The 25,049-nt window shown below is 39.2% G+C and overlaps 2 protein-coding genes across 2 annotated transcripts; both read left to right on the plus strand.

Moving 5' to 3' along the window:
* Positions 1-1,826: 1,826 nt before the first annotated feature.
* On the plus strand, positions 1,827-10,803 carry LOC122328121. The gene is made up of 7 exons (XM_043223831.1): positions 1,827-1,965; positions 2,220-2,549; positions 3,597-3,917; positions 4,051-4,189; positions 8,297-8,643; positions 9,878-10,198; positions 10,332-10,803. The coding sequence occupies exons 1-7, from the start codon at positions 1,926-1,928 to the stop codon at positions 10,484-10,486; spliced, it is 1,653 nt and encodes a 550-aa protein (XP_043079766.1). The 5' UTR covers positions 1,827-1,925; the 3' UTR covers positions 10,487-10,803.
* A 1,582-nt stretch (positions 10,804-12,385) lies between these two features.
* Positions 12,386-19,603, plus strand: LOC122328122 (zinc finger protein 850-like). The gene is given in 7 exon segments (XM_043223832.1): positions 12,386-12,520; positions 12,987-13,984; positions 15,525-15,612; positions 15,786-16,046; positions 16,049-16,771; positions 18,786-19,168; positions 19,247-19,603. Coding segments are annotated over 7 exon segments (2,763 nt in total). The 5' UTR covers positions 12,386-12,486; the 3' UTR covers positions 19,523-19,603.
* The last annotated feature ends 5,446 nt before the right edge of the window (positions 19,604-25,049 follow it).

A 25,049-nucleotide genomic window follows, 5' to 3' on the forward strand; every position in this document is an offset into this window, starting at 1 on the left:
AAACGTCATCCGCGGATAAACTTGAGCAGAGAAACGCGCTGCTTTTTAGAAACCAGTAAAACGTCTGTTACTGTGTAACGCCGCGTGTGTTGTTGCGTTACAGAGTCGTACGCGTGTGTGAACGCTGTGTGGTTCTGGACTCACTCGACATGTCTGTAGATTCGGTTTGATCCAAACTCCGCCGCTGATGAACTGACGGTGATGATTAATAACAATAACAGCCTGATAGTCCAGGTGTTTAATATTTAACCGCTGCCGTTCTTCCGTTAGTGCCGAAACCGGAGTCCTTAACCTGGTGATAAAGTCGGAGTGGATTCGGCGCGTTCGAGTTTTTCAAGAACTTTGATAAAAAAAAATTCGCCGAAAAATGGAGTCGCGCTTAAAGGGACCGCGGCACATTTACGCGGAGCCGATCAGACGCGATTCAGATCGATCGAGATTGGATTGCGACCTGCTGTACGGCTAGGTCGGGGTGTTTTAAATCAATAAATCGATAAACTACTGTACAGCTGAATCCTATGAGTGCTTTTAAGAGCGGATGGTATCTGGTGTTCATTCCGTTTACCACCAGAAGAAGACGCTGTTTAGTTCATATTCAATTTCAAAGTCCTTCATTGCGTCCAAGCCATCTTACACACACACACACACACACACACACACACACACACACACACACACACACACACACACACACACACACACACACACACACATTAAATGTTGTAAAGGAGTTTCCCGCCACTTTTAGTAATGCATTAACACTATGGACTTTTACCACATTAAACATAGGCTATATAGATTAACGTTTAAAGGTTTTGACGGTTGACATTGGCGCCATCTTGAGTTTATAACGGTAACTGACAGCTTAAAAACGGGTCTTGGGAAATGATCATCGTTTCTGAATACGTTTTATCAAACTGTGACAAATCCACCTTAGCGTTACTTGAACTTCAGAAAACACTGGTGTACACTTCTCTTTCCAGAAGAAAAGACTAAGGTCACTAGTGCTTTAAATAATTGCTCAGATTTTCCAAAACACCAAAGTCTACAAATCTAGAGATCAAAAGCCAGAGATCTCCTTAAAAACTCAAGCGTTTCTCATCAGATTTTCCCAAGACCTTACTAGATCTTACAGTTAATCAAATGCAAATTTATCCAAACGAACAATCACATTTACTAGTTACTGTATGTTTTCAATATAGTATGTTTTTCCTCTGTACAACACTTGGTATTAAGATCCAATCTCAAGGATTGGGATTGAGGCCGATGAAGAAGGTAGTGATATTCTCCTTCCAGTGCATTTGCCAACCTCCATTAAAAGGAAAAGGAGACTCTGAAATCAAAAGAAGAATTGGTTTAACAGATGTTTTAGATAACTTCATGAAAATAATAGTTTACCCAAAGTTTCTTTTTAAAGACATTTTTGTCAGCTAAAATAAAAAGTGAAAAATAAAGGTGAAAGAGTCCATCCTCTGTTGACCTCTCATACTTTTATGGTCTTGTTATTCTAACTGAATTAAGAAGAAATTGACATTAAATACGATATCTAATCATCTCCGTTGTTAGTTTTCACGGAGGCTGGAATTCACGTCAAACGTAAGTTCAGCAAAAGCTTGTTTTCGTGATAAAGGAGACAGACGTGAGAGCATATACTCTCAGCTAGATAAATATTTCAGAGTGGGCTTTGCAGTGAACCGATGAAGAAAAAGCTTCTCAAGTTAGTTTTGTTCTGTTTGGTTGGTGAGATTGAAATGTATTTTATACACAACAGGAAGCTGGGGCTCAACTGAATTGTGAAATGAGCAAAAAAAAAAAAATCCTGACAAAAAGGTGGTTATTTTAGCTTTTAGCTGAGTTTCAAAAGACTTTATTACAGGTCAGCCTCACATCTGGCTTTTCATTACTGAACCACTTTTGGACTGAAGATGCTTCACAGATTTTGGTTCTGTTTGTGGAGTCTGGCTGGTGAGTTTGAAATGTTTTATTTTCTGTCTTCTTCTTTTACATAAGACACTGAAGCTCAAACTGCTTTATTTTCAGTTCTGACTTGATTCTAATCCGAAGTGAGTGTTTTCTGCGTAGATTTATAGTTTGGAGTGGATCAATAAATATGTGTTTGGATATTACTGGTCTCAAATGCACATTTCAAACTGTTTACTGCAGTAAGCTATCGTAAAGCTAGTTAATAGCCTTAATCTGACTTTGTGTTTGTTGTTCAGGAGTTTTTGCTGATTCAGACTCAATGAAGTCAGTGATGGAAGGAGATTCAGTCTTTCTACAGACTCACATTGAATTACAGACAGATAATGTGATTACATGGGTATTTAGACATCCAGAGACGCTTATAGCTCAAATAATTAAACGTACTGGAGTCTTCTCCACATTTGATGTTCTTGACGGGAGGTTCAGAGACAGACTGATGCTGGATCATCAGACTGGATCTCTGACCATCACCAACGCCAGAAACACAGACTCTGGACTTTATGAAGTGGACATCATCAGGGGCACGACAAGAGAGACCACACACAGATTCAATGTTAGCGTCTATGGTGAGTCGCAATTACAGCCATTTGTGAGATATTTTCGTAAGTTAAAGTTCACAATATCTTTGTTTAAAAAGGTTTTGGTGCATAGTTAATGAAATTAAGGCTTAAGGCAACGGGGGGATTATCCCTTGCGAATATCGCAACGTTTAACGACTTGTGACTAAACAAAAGTCACCAATGTGAGTACGCACACCGACGTGTAAAACGTGAAGCTTAAAGCGTCATTTAAAAAAATTGGCTTGTGCTGCATCTGAAATCGCATGCTTCCCTACTATATAGCAGCATGCGAAAAACAAGGCGAAGTAGTATGTCCTGGAATTGGTAGCCTGCAAAAACAGTAGCTGAGAAATCCCAATAAAATGGATGACCTAGTCGAAAAAGTCATATTCAAAAAGTTGCGGAAACTGGAGATGCTGGAGAAGTGCGTAAAAAACGGCTGACCAATGAGTTACCTCCGAAGCTAAACGCTGTTGCTTGTGGTTGAGTTGCACTTGTTTAAATAATCAAAGTAAATGGCTGATTTATTCATCGAGAAAATCGCTCTGGTATGAACAGCGAACGATGCTGATGATATTCACGTGCGATAATCGTCCCGGTGTGTTCGAGCATTTACACTGCGAAGTTTACAAGGCACACAAGTTCCTGAACATGATGCACGATGGGATATGCTTAGCCCTGAATACCGCTCTGAAGTGCTATTTGAGACACCTTTCAGGCCTGGGACGATCTTGCAAACACTTCCTGTTGAGCACAGGTGTGTGTGTGTATTTGTTTAGGCCCTAACTTCGTTCTAATGTCACTGAATTCAGAGCGCTCTAAACTAGCATCTGTGTGCTCAAGGCTAGTCAAAATCACTGAAGCTCAAACAGAAGCGGCTTTAATATGAGCTATGATGTGATTCTCATCTTAAGTAAGTTTATGACTTTAATTCAGCTTTGAAACATCAGAATTTGATACTGTTTGTTAATGGTATTTGAGCATATGACTAGTCACTTCAGTCATAATAATAACAATTCTGTGAACAGCCCTGTTTGTGTATGTTTTGTTCAGGTGTGTTTCCTGATTCAGTGAAGTCAGTGTCGGTGATGGAGGGAGAGTCCGTCTCTCTACAGACTCACGCTGAACTAAAGACAAATGAGCAGATAACATGGACATTTGGACTTTCAAGAACTGAAATAGCTGAAATCAGTGAAAAAATAAAAATGTTCTCCACTTACGATGTTCTCGACGGGAGGTTCAGAGACAGACTGAAGCTGGATCATCAGACTGGATCTCTGACCATCACCAACACCAGAAACACAGACTCTGGACTTTATGAAGTGACCGTCGGCAGCAGAAAGAGCACGTACAGATTCAATCTTACCGTCTCTGGTCAGTCACAGCTCATAATAACCATAAAACAAACTTTATTTTTAACGTCATGCTTAGTGTGAGCTACTATAACAAATAATATAGCTGTGATCAATCTACAGTGTTACTAACAGAGCTGAACTTTATTCCTCAGACTCTTCTGTCATTGGTTGTGATTCTGCTGAAGCTGTGATCCGATTGGTCGTCTCCGCTCTGATGGGCGTGGCTGCGGTCGCTGCGGTTGTTGTTCTGGTTTATGACATCAGATCCAGAAGAGCTGAACTGGGTCCTTGATTAGCCTTTACTGATTTCTAATATCTTTCTATATTCTTTCTATATTCTATAACTAAACCCCGAGCTTCGTTTATTAGTTTGAATCTTAATTTGAACATTAAACATTAAAATAAGTAAAAATAAATCATATTTTGAGCAAGTAAAATTATATTTGTGTCATATATTCTAAGACGTAGGCTTGCGAGGCGACCGACTGCCACAAATACTCTTCAAAATATTCGTTTTAATCAACCCTGAGCAGCCGATCCAAAAAACACAATTCCACAACAAAGAGGCAAAGCTTGATATAATCTCTAGATGATCTATTCTATAATAAATATCTTATATGATTTCAGCGGTGTTTCCTGTTCCTGGCACGCATTCCCAATATCCTGGCATGTCTGTATACATTGAATATGTTTACGTGAATGTTAATTATATGAAAATATTAGGGAAATAAACATTTTCTGAACACAGTTCTAGCAGCATCTGATAAGAAGCGATCAACGAATGAGCTGAAGACGGAGCCAAACTCTCTCAGGATCTCAGCATCTCATGGCTTTTTTGCTCACTGATCATGTTATAGATCAGTTTATTTCTGCTGAAAATGACACAACTGAGCAAAACAGGAAGCTGCGGTCTACTAGAGCGAGTGTGAAGTAATCATCAAAAAAGGAGGGTTGGATTTAACAAGCATTAACACTTATTTTATCTGATGTGAGTTTCCTTTATGGGTTTTTTCCCCTTTAGATAAGGCACCGAAGCTTAGCGGTTTTAGTCGCGAAGTGATTCTCATCGGAGGTAAAAGTGTCTTCTGTTTATGACGTTGTGGCTTGTCTTTCAACATCTGGACTCGAGGGTCACTTTGCTAGGATTCTTTTGTTGAATCCAGCTCTGCTTTTAATGCAATCCAAAAACATCCAAAAGCTATCAGCTGCAGAGGCCAAGAAAGCATTACAATAGTCCAGTCTGGAGAGAACAAGAGCTTGGACAAGGAGTTGTGTGTCTTCCTAATGTTCAGGCAAATCTGCAGGTTATAGCAATATGGTTTATTAAGCTTAACTGTCCTGGAAGGAGTAATGGTTGACGAACCCAGCTGTACAGAGAAGGTGTGATCTGTCCTTCATCCAGCTAGAAGTGTCTCTCAGACAGGCTACAAATGCAAACAGCTACCATCGGATCATCTGGTTGGAACGAGAAGTAGAGTTGTGTAAAAGACCATGCAGAATTTATTAAACAATGTGTTGATTTTCTATCGGAGCTGGCTGCAGATAAAGTCTTAATCATTGCTGATTTTAATATCCATGTTGATCATGAAAAAGATGCATTAGGATTTCCACCGCAAGGGACTGCTTTATAAGTAACCTTTCCGATTTATCTCAATTTCTCAGCATATCAGTGCTATATTTTAGATTCTAGAGACTATAGACTCTCTTTTCTAGAACTTCTACGCAGTTGCTTCTTTACACTCAAGGAAGATTAAGGAAAAGAATTCAGCACCTTTGTATAATTCGTCATTGTCATTAGGACATAATCTAGTTAATTACAGGCTGATTTCAAACCCCCCTTTTGTATGAAAGGTACAAAAAAAGGTAATAATTTGTTTTAGAGAAAATGGTATCTGTAAGGATTTCCAGTCAGGATTCAGACCATATCATAGTACTGAGACTGCTCTCATTAGAGTTACAAAGGCCTGCTTCTATCATCTGATCGTGGTTGTATCTCGTTATTATACACCATCGACCACAACATTCTGTTGAATAGACCAGAAAACCTTGTTGGTTTTAGTGGAAGTGCCTTAGCATGGTTCAAATCATGCTTATCTGAAAGCCATATATTTGTAGCAGTAAATGAAGTCCACGTAACTGAGTTAGGAAAGGAAAGCAGAAGTCTTGGGTTATTTTAGACCCTAAACAATCACAGGGGAGAGCAGAGCGAAACTTTCAGGATCAAACGCTGCTTTAAGGCGCTTTTAACATGTGGTGCCAGTTTATTTCTATTGAAAATGATGCCACTGATCTACAGGAAGCTGTGGTCTACTCTAGCACACAAAAGAGAGGTACAGTCACACAACAACACTGAATAATAAATAGACGGCTCTTTAGAAAGTAGATCATTTTCACGGCTTTACTACAGAGCAGCCTCACATCATCGTTTCAGCTATTTGTAGACTCAGTCCCTTGAAGAGGTTTGACAGATTTTTGTTCGAGCTTGAGTGCTTTAATATCTTTTTAGCGCTACAGGGTCATATGGATAGTGTATCTGGGTTTTTATGGAGATTAACTGTCATCCCAATCTTGTGAGACAGCAAGTGGAGCCATATTCAGCTCAGCCGCGTCTCTCTAATAAGCATGTTATTGTGTGGAGAGAGTCTCGCTGGCTGTGGATATATTTATAAGCTTACGTGACATCAGTCTTCGATGCTAGACTAATGGTGTTTCATGTGTTCTGTCTTTAGCTAATAATGTACTGATGGTCTGGATCTCCCTCCTGTGAGCCTCTGGTCAATAGCATGGTGTTTGCTAGCCAACACTGATTAGCGACCTGCTTAGTATAGCCATCTGAGGATACAGCTATCTGAAAGATGTGTCTTTAACCTGGTGTGGATGTAACCACGGTTCCAATTTACTTACAGTGTAATTTGTGTCGCTGATAATTAAAACGTTTAAAATAAAGTGTTTGGTAGGGTTAGGGTGGGTGCAGGGAGGACGTCAGCCATGGCATCCATTTAATCATTTGAATTAAAATTAACATTTACACTCAATAAGTTGCATTTTGTTTTATAATGTACTTCAATAATGAGGCGCAATTAGTAGTATATAGCATCCATGCTAAGAAAATATGCTAATTGTACTTCTAATTGCTATCTACACTGCAAATAGATGCTGCCTGTATTTATTTATTTTCGTCATTTTTGCTAATGCACCGTATACATACTGTACATTTTCTATTATGAAAATTTAAAAAAAGCATTTACCTTGAAAAAGCGGAGAACCGTGTACTTATTAAGTGTTAGCTCACCCCAAAATGAAAATGCATTAATTTAATTTAACCCCGAGAGCTTTCCCTTCATGCATGGACAGCTAAGACAAAAACACCTGCAGCTGTGTGCTCAACATCCGGACCTAAGCAAAAGCGTTTATCACACGGCTTTGAAAAATACTCGATTCTGATTGGTCAGTGACTTGAAGTATTTCTTAATATTTATCGTCCGTAGTAGCGTTGTGTTTAAGATCGCAGACTCGTGCTCCTCTCGGTTCATGTGAACGCATCTCGCGCCATCTTGTGTCGCAGTCATTATTTTAGTACTGATATCGTTGTTTGTGTTTATTACTGCAGTCGGGCTCGTTCGTTTTACTTCGTAATGTTAGCGGCACATGTACACGTAAATGATGATAATGAAAAATAAGTAAAATTCCCATCCATCCTGTAAAAAGATAAATCATATAAATTCCTCATTTTCAAAACTACTGAAATGTAAAGAAAGCTCACGAGGGAATCTTTTTTTTTCATTGATTTAAAAAAAAATAAATACATAGATTAATAATTAAATAAAATAAAGAGAGCAACTTTTGTAGACACAGTTAGAGCAGGTCTCTTCCTGCTCCGTGAAGTCTTTAGAGAAATGAAGTACAAACGAGTTGAAGAGAGCCATAGGAAGCTGTGGCCTGGATGTGTCAATGTTCAGAGTGTAAATAAATCAGCAGAAAGAGCTGGACGGTTACACACAATAGCCAGGAATATATAGGCTGTCATCTTCGTAGACAGTTTCACTTCAGCTCATCTGTCGTCTTATTACTGAACCCACTCTGAAGAGTTTGTCTTCGTGGACCGTTGAAGATGCTTGGCAGGTTCTGCTTCTGTTTATGTTTGTGGCGTCTGGCTGGTGAGTTTGAAACGTGTGTTCGTTTGTTTGTTTTTTAAATGTCCTTTATGTAAAAACGCTGGAGCTCCAAACGCAGCAGCTTTAATTTCAGTCGTGGCGTGATTCTCGTCTGAAGTAAAAGTGTACAATGTTTTATGCAAAATCCCCACAAGCACTCAACGATAAATTGCTTTTGTTGTTTATTTACTTCAAATGTAAATTTCAAACTGTTCGCTCCAGTAAGCCAGTAAGTTCTTTAAAGCTGTGACAGATCCTGTCTGTGTATGTTTTGTTCAGGTGTGTTTGCTGATTCAGTGAAGTCAGTGTCGGTGATGGAGGGAGAGTCCGTCTCTCTACAGACTCACACTGAACTACAGGCGAGGGATCTTGTAACGTGGACATTCGGACACCCAGAGACTCTCATAGCTCTAATTGATAAAGAGGATGCAAGATTCACCACATATGACGGAAGGTTCAGAGACAGACTGAAGCTGGATTATCAGACTGGATCTCTGACCATCACCAACACCAGAAACACAGACTCTGGACTTTATGAAGTGAGCGTCGGCAGCAGAAAGAGCACGTACAGATTCAATCTTACCGTCTCTGGTGAGTCACAGTTACAGAGTCATGTACAAATGTGAGCAAGACTGTGTGTGTGTGTGTTCCCTTTGGAAAAAGAAAGGTAATAAGCTTGTAGAACAACATCACGGAGGAGTAGATTCCTCAGTTCACGCTTTACACGGGACCAATGGGTTAAATAAACTTGGTAAAGTAATAAGAAGACAAACGTGACTTCAGTCAAGCACAGACTAGTATCGAAGTGCACAGAATGCAGCGGTCATAACTTTTGTATTTAATTTAATATTTAATTTGGAGTTTTTACGTGTCTCGGTTTCCTGGAAGATCTTTCTGTCACAAGACACAACGTGAACCAATAGACAGTGACACAACTCATCCGATGAGCCTATAAGTGTCTATATACAGATTATTTGACATTAAATCACTTTGGGATAAGTCACAGCGTGAAGGCTGTATAATTGCGTGTAGAAATCAAATATTGCCCGTTAATTTAAAATGAACCTGAATTCTGTTTTTGTTTGTTTTTGGGGGAGAAATTAAAAAAAAATTTTGAGTTCCTCCACTGGCGACAAATGCTTTTTGACTCTCCTTGCTAGAGATTTGGAGTCATTACGCAGTGTCTACCTTTGTGGGAAACGTTTGATTTGTATATGTGATTACCACTAGATACAAGTCACATACAGAGGAACATCACTAAAAATGAATGACCCCCTTCATGAAATATTACTTTGTCAAATTAAATGCAATTTTCCCCCATTTTTTTTAAAAAGCATCTCAGAACAAAAATATCCAACTGTAAGTTTTCTTTTGAGCTAAACCAACTTTTTGACTCTCCTTGCTGTAGTTTTGGAGTTACGAGTCTTTGCTCTTTTGTAAGTCGCTCATAAAATGCCTTCAGGGCTTAAAGGGTTAAGCCATGCAGCAAACGCTTTTGAAAACAGGGAAGTAACTGTTGTAGGCTAAGAAGGCCATTTTTGAAGTTACTGGTAAAGTCTCTTAAGTTCTTTTAGGACAATGAAGTGGTGTTACTATGTGTAAAGAGAGATAATCCAGGTATACAGCAATAGTCCAGGCATCAGTTAAATGCTAAACAATGCATGTGAGTCCAATCAGAGCGATGCAACATGGGAGATGTAGTCCAGGGTGAAGTGCACCGGTCTGTGTGATGTGAGAGTCAATATAATGGAAGAGGAGCTTAGATGGCAAGTAAACGAAAGGATTTGTGGCGGTGACAGAACCTGTCTGTGTATGTTTTGTTCAGGTGTGTTTCCTGATTCAGTGAAGTCAGTGTCGGTGATGGAGGGAGAGTCCGTCTCTCTACAGACTCACACTGAACTAAAGAAAAATGAGCAGATAACATGGACATTTGGACAGCCAGAGATTTGTGTAGCTCAAATCAATAAAGACAACGGAAGACTCTCCACTTACGATGTTCTCGGCGGGAGGTTCAGAGACAGACTGAAGCTGGATTATCAGACTGGATCTCTGACCATCACCAACACCAGAAACACAGACTCTGGACTTTATCAAGTGACCGTCGGCAGCAGAAAGAGCACGTACAGATTCAATCTTACCGTCTCTGGTGAGTCACAGCTCATAATAACCATAAAACAAACTTTATTTTTAACGTCATGCTTAGTGTGAGCTACTATAACAAATAATATAGCTGTGATCAATCTACAGTGTTACTAACAGAGCTGAACTTTATTCCTCAGACTCTTCTGTCATTGGTTGTGATTCTGCTGAAGCTGTGATCCGATTGGTCGTCTCCGCTCTGATGGGCGTGGCTGCGGTCGCTGCGGTTGTTGTTCTGGTTTATGACATCAGATCCAGAAGAGCTGAACTGCATGTTTCACCACAAGAAAAATAGAAATACTCGCTTCTTTATTCCACTTCCTCAAGGACCAAATCTGAACAGCTCAAATCTTAAGACGTTCACATGCACTCAGCGTTTGATATGATCACAGAAGTATTTCTTGTTCCTGGCACAGATATTCAATATGTTTGTATTCACTGATTGGGTTTATATGAAAATTAATGGGAATAAAATATAAGACGGCACAGTTGTATGCACAGAGAAACTCTGAAATCTCTTTAGAGTAATAATGATCAGCTTTTTTTGAGGAAGCTGTGGCTCACTGGAGCTCCAAGCGTTTTTATGATTTTGTTTCTTTCTTCAGATGTAGTGTTAAAAAAAGAGTTTTCCATTTATATTGAGTGTAGTGTGTGTGTTTGTGATTGTAACTGTGTTTTTATTGTTGTTAAGCCATAATTAAGTCAAATCAATATTTCATATCCACATATTTATTTGTTCAGCCATGTAAAAGAGAAAAAGTAGCTGGCAATTATCGCAATATAAACTGTGCTTCGCATTTAGGTTTCAATGGCTAAAAGGCTTTAGATATTCCTCTTTTTTGGGGGAAATTGTGGCCTAATGGTTAGTTCTGGACAGACTTACAGACATATGTGTGCTATCTAGGTATAATGTCCTATATTTTATATGCTATATTCATATTTTTTATTTTATAATAAACATTTTATAATTACAGCAGTGTTTCGTGTTTGTATTTATTTGTTTATATAAATATTAATCATAATTTCATATCAGAGATGACTTCTCTAGAAGCAGCAGGTGATCTAATGTAATGTAAATGCATGTTTTTAATTAAAACTATCAATGGAAGGAGATGATTGTCTTTCAGCAGGAGTCCTTGCATGCTTAAGGAACCATCTGAAAACGAGAATTGCTGTATGCTCTCATTATAACGTAACTTAAATGTCGCAAAACATTGATCTGGGCTTTTACACTTCTTCAGAAGATAAGGCGGAAGCCAAGGTAAACGTACAAGTGCTTCAAAGAGATATATCGATCAGATTCACCAAAACACCAAAGTCTGCATTCAAAAGCCAGATATGTGTATTCAAACGTCTCATCATGACTGAATCTTTTAGGCAGCCAAATCCTGATTTTGTCCTAAATCAGCGAGTTAGGAGCTACTTTTAGCCTTAAGATGTGTTGTATCAGATCCAGAAGAGCGGAACAAGGGCCAGTTGCATCAAATATTGAGTCTAGTTGAGTCTGATATTTTTATGCATACTGGTCGTAAATATAGACCTAAAAATGTAGACCTAAATTTAATCCAAGAAAATAACACCGACTATCCCATGTTCTTAACATAGAGGCTAGATTTATGCAACTATCTGCAAGATGTTTGATTGCTGATTTTGAAGTAATATTAACGATTAATATGTTTGTTAATATAAGTATTAACCACATAAAAATTTCAGGAACACTTTTATGCACCCAATCATTTAAGGAATGAGTTGAAGAGCTGAAGGAGAGCAGAAGAGTTGAAGAGCTGAAGAAGAGCAGAGCGAATAGAACGCAGCCCTTGTACGTAAGAGTGGGCGTGGCCACACGGAACGTTTGTTCTTCGGACCGGCCAGCCGCTGCTGTTAGTCGTGTCGAAATAGCTAATATGTTACTTTACTGGTGATACTTGTCATAATCAGGATACGCGTTCGGAACGGATAACGTTTAACTGTCTGTTGTAGCCGCGCGAGGTGGAACGCATATATCGCTGAAACTGACAGCAAAACGTAAACATCTCGATGTAAAATGCGCCGATGTCCTGCTGATCGTAAATCACTCCGTATGGAGAGACCGCACGATGTCGTTAACTACATCAGCGGTCATTACTTCGCTTTTTAACATGACCGCGACAGTTTATAGCGACGTTGTTAACGCTGTTCTCAGAACAAAAGGCAGCAGGGATGTAACTGGCCTGTCATACCTCTGGGTTAAGGGGTGAAACGCAAAAATAATAGTTTTTAAGAGAAAACTGAAAACATGATCCATAATCTCGCAGTATGAAACCCAACGAAGATACTGAAGGACAAAGAGGTTGGTGTTTATACATCTTAAACGTGGTTGCAGCATAACAAACAACACGGACAGATACATGACAAAATGACCTTTGTGGAGTGGTTTTGCTGAATTAATCAGTGGATTATTTGATATTTGCAATCCTGGACCACAATAGTATGGGTATACTTAAAGCAGTCACCATCAATACAAAGGCTCAAAATGTCTTTGATGCCAACAATCATTAGTATATTACGTAAAAATCATGTTCCATTGAGCTATTTGTATCAAAACGTAATATTTTGATTAGTGATATGCATTCCTAAGAACTAAGAGAGGTATTTTGCACCACAGGATCCATATTTTTGGTTGTATCTCAACTCTTGTCATATCCTGACAAATCATACATCGATAGAAAGCTTATTCGGCTTGTTTTGTGCTCCAGGGTCAAGTTCAGTGTGTAGATTCTTTGGTTTTCACGCATTTTCCCTTCCCGATTTACCAGCTTATGTTCATTTAGGTCTGATGGACGTAAAAGAGGAACGTGAAGACTCGGATGAGGTGGAGGAGCAACGTTATCACTCCATCGCCGATGAAGAACCTTTGACCCTCACGCAAAAAACAACCAAAGTCAAGAAGTCTTACATCTGCCCTCAGTGCGGGAAGTGTTTTGCAGGTAAATCGCGACTCGAGCGCCACATAAGAATCCACACCGGAGAGAAGCCTTTCGCGTGTTTTGTGTGCGCCAAGAGTTTCGCGTGTAAAGAACGACTCGACAGGCACATAAAAATCCACACCGGAGAGAAGCCCTTCACGTGCGAGTGGTGCGGAAAGCGCTTGGCGTGCAAAACGAGGCTCAAGAGGCACGTGATAACCCACACTGGGAAAAAGCCTTACGCGTGCTTGCATTGCGAAAGGAGCTTCACGACGAACACCAACCTGCAGCGGCACGTCCAAACTCCACACCGAGAGGCCGCTGCGTGCCAAGAGTGCGGGAAGAGCTTCATACGCAAGGAAAAGCTCCGCTTTCACATGACGATCCACACTGGAGAGCGGCCTTACAGTTGCGAACAATGTGGCAAGAGTTTCCGACACGTCAACGGCCTCAAAGATCACCAGCTCTCTCACGCCGCCGAACGGTCTTTTAGCTGTGATCAATGCGGTAAGGATTTCATTACTGCGTCGGCGCTGAAGAGACACCTGAGAGTTCATTCGGGTGAGAAGCCTTTCTTGTGCTCTCTCTGCGGAAAGAGTTTCGCGCGAGTGGACTGCTTTAAAAGGCATCAGGAGGTCCATAGCGGTGTGAAGGATCACGTGTGTTATGAATGCGGCAAGGCTTTTATTACCTCCGACCAGCTCAAGCAGCACCAGAGGATTCACACGGGAGAGAAACCGTACAAGTGCTCGCTTTGTGGGAAGGGTTTCGCTCAGTCGCCGCACCTGAAAGCGCACGAGAAAAGCCACACCGCTGAGAGCCTGGTAATAAGCGATCAAATTATCTACTGATTCACACGGAAAATGCGCGATTCGAAGGTACCTCGCGAATCTGAATCCCGTAAAAGGATTCAACCAAACCTTTTGTTTCAACGTTGCATCTGAATACAGCAAATAAACTGTTTTATCACCAGGTCTATACTGTGTGTTTGTCTTCATTAAAAATCACATGAACTTTCTTTATTTCGCTAACCTAACTGCGGTGGCTATCGGTTATCTGTAACCTTCTATTTGTGGCTTATTAAGTCTTAATGGAATATGTCCCAAAACATTTTTTTAATGGCTAACAATTGATAACGTTTATAATGGCGTTTTGGTGGAAACCATTCAAATTTTCTGTAATGGTATCTATTGCTGTTGTAATTGTTATTATTTTCAGGTTATGGCCGTTTTAGTTGTTACTAAATTATGATATAATACCTTTTATATGCTTGTATTCTGACAAGACACTCAGTATTGTTTTGTTTATGTTCGTGCTGACACCTAGCGGAGAACATGAGAAACTTAGCAGTTCATATCTAGAAAACCAAAACATTTAAACAGACTATACGTGTTTGTTTGGGGTTTTTTATTATTATTAATACACAGTACGTTTCAAGTACACTTTTCTGGCACGGCAAAATGCGTTTTATCAAGTTCCCCGTGTCTCCTTGCGTTGTGTTTTCTAATCCAGAAGATGGCGGAAACGTACCTTCAAGTGTTTTGCGTGCCACCATGAAACGTAGAAGAAGATGATGCTGGAGGAACCGAGAAGATGTAGGTTTCATTTTAATATTCTTTTTTTAAGTGGCGTCAGATTGCAGTGTTAACAAAGACGTTCGCGAAATATATATCATTTTAAGAAGTCTAGGATACCAAGATTTGTTTTTCTATACGGAAATAATGAAACATGCTTATTTTAACGCTTCATATTCACAAACGGTTATTTCTTAGTTATGTCGGCGGCAAAATAGTAAATGAATAAAACGGTATATGTATTGAAATTATGACTAATTACATTTTTGATCACAATGGTTCCAGGTCTCTTATAGTGAGAACTAGCACAAAAACAAATGGTTTTCAAACGATTATAAACAGAAAAGTTGTTAAGGTGATTCCTTTTCAGCGTTACACGCTCTTTGTTTGAAAACGGCAGTAAGGGTCAAAACCGTTGAATGCTAATGCTATATGCTATTGACTTCTCGAAGTACGTATATGAAGAGTTTTGTTTTGAATATAACATGACTGAAAGATATCAGGCAGTTACTTATATAACGCACTGATTTCATTGCTTTGATGGATGGTTCCAAAAATAATTCGACAGTTCTTAATATAGTTTGAACATTCATGGGTTCCATATTCCATAAACCATGCTAATAGATAAATGAAGAATGCGTATCTTATGATATATATTTAGAACGTATACAATTAGATGAACACTTAATGTGAGAATTCGTGGAGAAATCAATGTATTTTAACTGATATAATTTTGGCAGATCTGCTTCTTACTCTTACAATTCACTGATTAATGTTGGAACATTGAGGCATCCAGTTCACCAGGAAGAAATAAAATCTGCAGAGACAGAGTTTATTGAAGGACAGAGAGAACATGAGAGATCCAGAACCCTGCAGAGTGAAACACACTAAAGAACAAACAGGTTGGTGTTTATTCTTAAGCCTTTGATGAGGCTGGAGAACATTCAAGCTGCATGCAGTTCATTGGGTTTAAGTCGGTGCACTTTAAAATAACAGCCAAAACCATAGTGGCTGTATGAATCTGTTAAATCTAGAGCAAAGCTTTTAATGATTAATTTATACTATGTTTATGTAGATTTGATGGAAGTGAAAGAGCAAGAACTGCTTGAGGAGAAATATAATATCATGCCTGGAGAAACATCGAGTCATAAATCCCCAAAAAAAGAAAGAAGCAAAAAGGTTTTCAACTGCTTTCAATGTGCAAAGAGTTTCACGCAAAAAATCGGCCTTGAGCGCCACATGCTAATTCACACCGCCGAGAAACCGTTCGCTTGTTCTCAATGTGGGAAGAGTTTCAGGAGTAAAGGAAACCTTGTTGATCACACAAGAGTTCATACCGAGATAAACCGTTCACGTGCGAACAATGCGGCAAGAGTTTCGCGTACAAAACGGGCCTGAACAGGCACGTAACGATTCACACCGGGGAGAAACCGTTCACGTGTCCTCAATGCGGAAGAGGTTTTGCGCTCCCGGGGGCCATTAGGAGGCACATCAAAATCCACAGCGGAGAAAAGCCGCACGTATGCGATCTCTGCGGAAAGAGTTTCACCTATAAAGAGAATCTTAAGGAGCACCTGAGGATCCACACCGGAGAGAGACCATACTCTTGTGTCCAGTGTGGGAAGAGTTTTACACACGTCAGCAGTCTTAAAGAGCATCTCTACACTCACTCTGCTGTCAGGCCCTTTAGCTGCGACCAGTGCTCTAAAATGTTCCTTTCGTCGTCTGTACTGAAGAGACACTTGCAAGTCCACGCGCAGGAGAAGCCGTACTTGTGCTCTCTGTGTGGGAAGAGTTTTGCTCGACTGGACGGTTTTAAAGAGCATCAGAAGATACACACCGGCGCGAGGACTCACGTGTGCTTCGAGTGCGGGAACGGGTTTTTATCGGCCACGCACTTGAAACTGCACCAGAGGATCCACACCGGAGAAAAACCGTATAAGTGTTCGCACTGCGACAAGAGGTTCTCTCGCTCAGGAACCCTGAAAGCTCACGAGAGGATTCACACCGGAGAGAAACCGTATCATTGCACCGCGTGTGGGAAGAGCTTCAACCAATCAAATCAGCTGATGAGTCATAAGAAGAAACATCACTCGGTGTTGTCGCAATAAGCTCGTTACCTTCAGAAACTTTCTGAGATGTGTGTGTGTGTGTAAAACTAAAGTTTAGGGTCAGTAATTTTGTTCTTGAAAGAAAGTGAAGATTGTAGTAATTATGCTGAAAATTCGGCTTTGATCAGAAATAAATTACATTCTACGATATGGTCAACAGCTATTTTAAATTGTAATAATATTTCACAATATGATTATTTTGCAACCATTAAACAATCTCAATTATTCCAGACTTGGTAGCATTAGTATTTTAAATACCTTACAAACATTAAAATACTTTTGCGCATGAAAAAACAAACAAACGTTGTTTTACTTCATATTAAACAGAAATTATTAAACTTTACATAATTAATCACGATATACACGATAACATCCCAATGTTTCTTAGCAAATCTGGAAAATTGTTATAATTTAAATAGTTAACATATATGTTTTTTTTTTTGCGATATCTAATAAAAGTGAACATGTTATGTTGTTTTTTTTTTTTAAATAGTATTAGTAACTATACTATATTAATACATATATAGCTGTACTATTTTATATTATTACAAGGGTACTTTTTTGAAAAGAAAGTGATATTAAAATGGTTTGTCGAACAGCAAATGATTTCTGAAGGATACTTACAGTAAATGCAATGGAGGGAAAAATCACTGCAGTTTCTACTCTACAATAATTTGTCGTACAAAATATGGTTTCGGTTTCACTCAAGTAAATGACTAAAGTACTAATGCTAAACAGTTAAGATACGAACACAGCAGCAGCACATATGTTACAATGTGTTCAACTAGTACTTTGGATAAGCTGAGAACATCCGAGGAGGTGGTTTCTGTCGTATTTCTGTCGTTGTTCTCCTCGCTCCGGTCCAGAAGGAGGCGCAAACGTACCACGAAATATTTTGTCATCCACCAAAAAAAGCAAAAGAAGAACGATGAGACGAAGCGGCTCGTGTCTAGTCTGTGATTGACTGGACTGGGGTTTTTAGGGTGAGCGGAAATCATTATTTCTGATCCATTTCGATCTTGATGTGAACGATCTCTATTCCTAAATCCCGAGATCGATTCGCGTGTTTATCGTTTGCGAATAAAACGTAACTACACGTTATCTGCAGAGCCCCTGCTATCAAACACTGGTTATGTGGTGTTTTAATATTAATACTTGTCTTTTTTACGCTTTTAGGCATTGCAGATCGTGTACTTTCTCTTGGTTCAGGTTGTTTAGTTTTTTCTGCACGCCTTTTTCTGACTAGTTTACTGCACTTCCGGTTTGTCGAAATTCTGCTCCAAGAAAAAAAAAGAGTTAAGAGATGTACATTTGAAAACTACTTCTGATTATTTAGTTTTTCCTTTGTATTTCACTGTAATTATATGAAGATGAAAAACATACACTGTGTATTTGTGGTCTTGTTCTATTGAAAATATGAAGCATCCCATGATAATGTGTTGTGTGCACAAAGAGAAAAATAATTAATTAGCTACTTGATTATGAAATGCCTTCATAAAGGGCATAGGAAAATGGCTTTATGGTTATGTCGTTTATTTTTTGGTGGGTTTATTACTAGGGCTGGGTAAAAAATCGAAATGATATCAAATAATAACATTTTCACTAGTCAGAATCAAAGAATCAAACTGAATCACAACGTTTGCGTTAAAACTTATAACCACTTGTACAACCAAAAGTTTTACTACTTCAACTTAATTATACTTTTTAGTGTTGCAAAACATGTTTTATTTGCGATAATCATGGTTTAACTCCAATAACCTAAGTCTTTTTACTTTACAATTTTCTCTTGGTGCGTTTTTTTTTTTGCGCTTGATTTTCAGTCCTGATGGATGAGAACAATGAAGATGAAGAACCGAATGAAGCGGCGGAGAAGCACCATCACGTCGAAACAGGAGAACAACCAGATCCGAGGCCAAAAAAGTCTTTCGCCTGCCCCCAGTGCGGCAAGACTTTCAACTACAAACACAATCTTCAGGTTCACCTGAGAGTTCACACCGGAGAAAAGCCCTTCATGTGCGATTATTGTGGGAAAAGCGTCAAATACGAAAGAAACTTTCAAGAACACCGGAGAACCCATACCGGAGAGAGACCCTATGCGTGCACTTACTGCGGAAAGAGTTTCGCTAATAAAAAAACCTTCAAGATCCACACCAGGATCCACACCGGAGAGAAGCCGTTCACATGCGATCTGTGCGAAAAGAGGTTCACGCAAGCAAGAGCTCTCAAATCGCATCTGCGTTCTCACTCTGGAGAAAGACCGTTTCACTGCGAACAGTGCGGTAAAACGTTTTTTACGCCATTGTCCCTGAGAAAGCACTTGAAAATCCACACGCGGGAGAAGCCTCATGTGTGTTCGCTGTGCGGAAGAGCTTTCACGGAGCTTGGTTCTTTAATGGTTCACCAGAAGAGACACGACGGTCTGAAGAACCACATATGCGGTGAGTGCGGGAAGTCGTTTATAACGAACAGCGAACTGAAAGTCCACCAGAAGGTTCACAGCGGAGAGAAACCTTTCCAGTGTTCATACTGCGACAAGAGATTCAATCAAACCGGACATCTGAAAACACACGAGAGGATCCACACCGGAGAGAAACCATACCACTGCACTCCATGCGGGAAGAGCTTCAGTCAGTTCGCTTCTCTCCTCAGGCACAAAAACACTAATATCTGTAATAAGTTGCACGCTTTTGACAAAGCCTAATTGTACATGATTTGAAAGACTGATTGCTGCGGTGTTAGAAAGTGACATGAAATCAAAAGAGATTTATTTTCTGAACGTATGCTGGGGAAATGTATGCATGCATGCTTTTAAATAAAATGTCGTTTCAGATTCAGCACAGTTCATTGTTTGGAGGTACTTCTTGATGTGATCCTGTACTCTTTTCTGTGATATTATTTGAGTTGTCATGTTGGGTTTCGCCATTAAAATTGGTTTTATTTAAGGTTAATATTTGTAGTGCACTTACATGATGCATCTAAATTTCCTCACGTTAATTTAACGTTCATTTACTTTATTATAATGCATTTTTATAATCTTATAAACATTGTATTTAAAGCACTTTGCGTTTTTTTTCCCTATTATTAACGTTTTTCTATTCTCAACGTGTGTTTTTCTTGCCAACTGAACCATATTATCTCTACCCTCCAGTCCACCAGGTGGCACACATGGATCATCATTTATTTCTGATGTAATGCGGTCTTTTTACTACCACAGAATTTAAACTTTGCCGAGGTTAAACAAGAAAATTTATTTTATTTATTTTATGGTTTAACCGTAATATGAAGCTACCAGAATAATTTTTTGTAATGAAAAGAAATGACGAAATGATGTGTTCATTTGAATGCAAACAGCCCTATAGAGTGTTTTAGTCATTGCGAATTGGTGCTGAAGAAACCATGGCAACCACAAATCAACCATGGTTTTGCTACACTAACCATTGTAGTAAAACTGGTTAAATAACTAATCAGTAAAAAGTGGATAGGTTAGGCCTAATGCTTTTAATTTAGTAATAGACAGTGCTTTGTTTTTGCTGCTGTTGTTTTTCATTTTTTTAGATGTTCTGATGTGAACAGTAGCCTCCCCTGCTGTAAAAACCAGTTTAGGCTGGTTTTAGCTGGTCGACAAGCCTGGATTTAACTGGTTTAAGCTAATCAGCAGGCTTCAGAGTATGGGCGCTTTAGTGCCACTGTAAAAAATAATAATAAAGTCAAATACTAATAGAATAAATCAGACTCAGAATCAACTTTATTTCCAGGTATGTTTACACATACGAGGAATTTGTTTTAGTGACAGAAGCTCTACAGTACAACAGGATGACAAGATTATAAAAAGAATTATATACAAATATACAAAATAGAAAAAGTACAAGATAGCAAAAATACAATATAGACATTCAAGTATAAGCAGGAATTATGTTTTGTACAGTGTTCTGTGCAAACTGAAGTGTAAATAAGTCTGTATGTTAAATAAATAATGTATAATAGTGTTGTCAAGTGTTCAGGACATGGACTGCCTGAAAGAAACTGTTCCTGTGTCTGGCTGTCCTGGTACTCAGTGCTCTGTAGCGGCGACCAGACGGCAACAGTTCAAAGATGTGCTGGATGTGAGGGGTCCAGAGTGATTTTCTTAGTCCTTTTGTTCATTCTAGATAAGTACAGTTCTTGAAGAGTGGGGAGGGTTGTTCTAATGATTCTCTCAGCAGTCCTGACTACCCTCTGTAGACTTCTGAGGTCACAATTGGTAGCTGAGCTGAACCAGACAGATGTAAAAGTGCAGAGGATGAATTCTATGACTGCGGAGTAGAACTGTTTTAGCACTTCCTGTGGCAGGTTGAACTTCCTCAGCTGACGAAGGAAGTACAATCTCTCCTGGGCCTTTTTCACCCTGGGAGATGATGGTGCCCAGGAACCTGAATGACTCCACTGTTACCACCGTGCTGTCCGTGATGGCGAGTGGGGGGAGTGCAGGGGGGTTCCTCCTGAAGTCCACTATCATCTCCACTGTTTTGAGCTTGTTGAGCTCCAAGCTGTTTAGATTGAACCATTCAGCCAGCTCTTTGACCTCCTGTCTGTAAGCAGACTCGTCACCGTCCTGTATGAGGCCGAAGACTGTGGTGTCGTCCGCAAACTTCAGGAGTTTGACAGAGGCGTCTTTAAAGGTGCAGACATTGGTGTAGAGGGAGAAGAGCAGTGTGGAGAGGACGCAACCCTGAGGGGCTCCAGTGCTGGTTGTGCTGGATGAGAATTTTCCCAGCCTCAAACTAACTGCTGTCTGTCTGTCAGGAAGCTGCTGATGAAATCCTGCAGGATGTTCAAATGTTTTGAAGTCATAACATAACATTCTGAAGCTAACTGCTCTGGTGATAATTAGCCTTTCTTAATTAAAACCTGTACTTGTAACTCATACTTTTGTCTGAATAGGGAATAAACAGGGCTGTTTTGGATTTTACAAATTGCAGATGTTAGATATCCTGCCACTGTCTTCACTTGAATTCACACATATTTCTACATAATTCTACATAGTTATTTTAATCAAAATGTATGGGATCATTTCTGAATATCTGTCTATAAGGGAAGCTTTTTCTTTATTTATCTTCTCATAATAAAAATAGCACATAACTATTCTTTTGTTATCAGTAGTATATTTAGATTTATATGGACAAATCATAATGTTTTCTTTGTATCAGTGGCATTCTTTTGTGCATCTGAGAAATATATTCAGTAGAGCACTTTCTTGGAGGCTTTCAGCATATATCACGACTCAAACAATCAGTTTGTACTCAGAAATGATCCTGAATTGCTTGTTTAACGAGTGTTAACAGTCTGAGGCTCATCAACATTAAAAATAACTTTTTTTCATCAGTGGATCCTGTTTTCACCCCATTAATTACGCTGATGACTTCAGATCTGTGAATTGCCACATTAAGCTCCTTGCAAGATACAGAGAAGCATCATAACAGTATTTAACAGGGGTGTGGACTCGAGTCACGTGACTTGAGATTCGACTCGGAATAACAAATGAAGACTTGAGACTCGGCTCAGACTTTGACAGCGGGAGTGTTTTCTGTTAAACCCTGACAACCAAAAATCAACTAGGCTTTGCTACACTAAACATTGTAGTAAAACATTTATTAATCAAACAAAAACAAACAAATTATTAATTAACTATAATTATTGACTTTGGAAAAGCCTTATTTTCATAAAGGCAATGATTCATATTTTTGCTGTTGTTGTTTTCTAGACGTGATGACGTCATCGGCCGCGCAGATTCGCTTTTCGAGGTTTACACGAACTTAAAATAGGCTACTGTTAACACTAAATATTTAAGCCGCAATTTACAGTGTTCTTTCTGTATTTGATTATTTGTAACGTTATTTATGTGTCTTTTCTGCAGCTGATAAACATGTAGCAATTGACCAGGGCGTTGACAACATGCAACATGCATATATATATATATAAGAGTGAGTAGTCTACAGTATGAATCCATCTTTCAAAATGTTTTGTTTTATCATGAGTCACTACAGTATGTGAATTTATTTACATTTATAATCAAATAAATTGTTTTTTCTTTCTTTTTTTCCTATAAGGTTTCTTTCCTATACATTCAATGGATGAATCTGTGATGTATGATGTTTCAATGTTTATTGCCAAAACTAATGGATAGGAACTAATGTGAGGTAAATCAGTCAGACATGCAGATGTGCTTTCTTTATATATGTTGCATATATATAAGATTTTGAAAACCATTAGAATTAGTATTAGTGATGTTTGCAATTAGTATAAAACACTGTGGTTAATTTATTTGACAAGTTGACTTGTTGACTTGACTAATTTACTAAGTGAAATAACAATCACACCTTCAGTGAAGCTCCTCCCACAACAATCACATCTTCAGTGAAGCTCCTCCCACAACAATCACATCTTCAGTGAAGCTCCTCCCACAACAATCTCACCTTCAGTGAAGCTCCTCCCACTGCGGTTCAGTAATAAATGCTGGAATATTCCCATCAGTCTACAAGTGAAGACGAGGATCAGAGAATCAGGAAGAAGAGAAATCTGCAGAAACAGAGAGAACATGAGAGATCCAGAACCCTGCAGAATGAAACACACTGAAGAACAAACAGGTTGGTGTTTGTCTTGTTTCTGTATCACTGAGGCTGAAGAGCAATAAGGTTATCAGTATTTCATCAGATTTAGTGTTTATAGTAGAAACATACATTGAATTTTTAAAAGGAAAGGAAAGTAAGGAAAAAGAACAATAGATAAAAGGGAAGACTTTCTCCAAAGTGAAAAATATTTATTTATACTGTAACCCTTTCAGGTCTAACAGAGGAGAAAGGACATCATGTCAAAACTGGAGAAAAAACTCTCTTGCAGAAAAGTTTCCTGAAAAGAAGAAATGAGAAGAGTTTCACTTGCATTCAGTGTGGAAGGAGTGTGAAATGCAAACGTGATCTTAATATTCACATGATGATCCACACGAGAGAGACCGTTCACGTGTGATCAGTGCGGGAAGAGTTTCAGACAATCATCACACTTTAAAAACCACATGAACATCCACACCAGAGAGAAACTGTATGAATGTGATCAATGTGGAAAGACGTTTTTGCGGGCTTCAGGACTGAAGGCGCATATGAAAGTACATTCAAATGTGAAGCCACATTCATGTTCTTTGTGTGGAAAGAGTTTTTCCAAACTGCAGACTTTACAAGTTCACCAGAAGATACACACTGGTGTGAGAGACTACATGTGCTTCCAGTGTGAGAAGACTTTTATTACAGCTGGACATTTGAGTCGGCACCAGAGGATCCACGCTGGAGAGAAACCTTACAAGTGTTCACACTGCGACAAGAGATTCAATACGTCAGGAAACCTGAAAAAACATAAGAGGATCCACACTGGAGAGAACATAATGCTGTCCCATATTGACTGCATCATCCACTGACCTGTTTGCTCTGTAGGCAAACTGCAGGGGGTCCTATAAAGTCCTTCAGATAACCCAAAACCAGTTTTTAAAGTGTTTTCATGACCACAGATGTTAGAGCCACAGGTCTGAAATCATTAAGTCCAGTAATTTTGGGTTTCTTTGGGATGGGGATGATGGTGGAGTGTTTGAAGCATGAAGGCACTACACACAGCTCCAGTGATCTGTTGAAGATCTGTGTGAAGATGGGGGCCAGTTGGTCAGCACAGGTTTTCAGACAGGCTGGAGTCACACCGTCTGGGCCTGGTGCCTTTCTTCTTTTGTTCTTCCTGAAGACCTGGCACACGTCATCTTCTCCGAGTTGAAGGGCAGGTGTGGGGATGAGGGGGTTTGCAGGAGGTGAGAATGGTTTCTTTTCAAACCTTCAGTAGACCTCGTTCAGGTCGTCTGCCAGTTGTTGATTTGCCACAATGCTGGGGGATGGTGTCTTGTAATTGATGTCTTTCAGACCTTTCTGCACAGAAGCTGTGTCACTAGAGGAGTGCGAAGCTTTTCAGAATAATACCTCTTTGCCACTCTGATCTCCTTTTCTAGTGTGAACCTAAAGTCGAAATATTTAGAGAATACAAATTAAAGTTGTAGCCAAATACCATATTAGATGTTATTTTCCTTATGAATTAGTATGTACTGTTTTTTTTACATGCAATGTTCATGTTTATATAAAAAAACTACCAGGTTTGTGCGATTAAACATGCAGGTAACTCTATGCTTCTTTCTTAACTAATGGAACCTTAAATGTTATCTT

Source organism: Puntigrus tetrazona, chromosome 22 (assembly GCF_018831695.1).
Source record: "Puntigrus tetrazona isolate hp1 chromosome 22, ASM1883169v1, whole genome shotgun sequence".
NCBI classification, from domain to species: domain Eukaryota; kingdom Metazoa; phylum Chordata; class Actinopteri; order Cypriniformes; family Cyprinidae; genus Puntigrus; species Puntigrus tetrazona.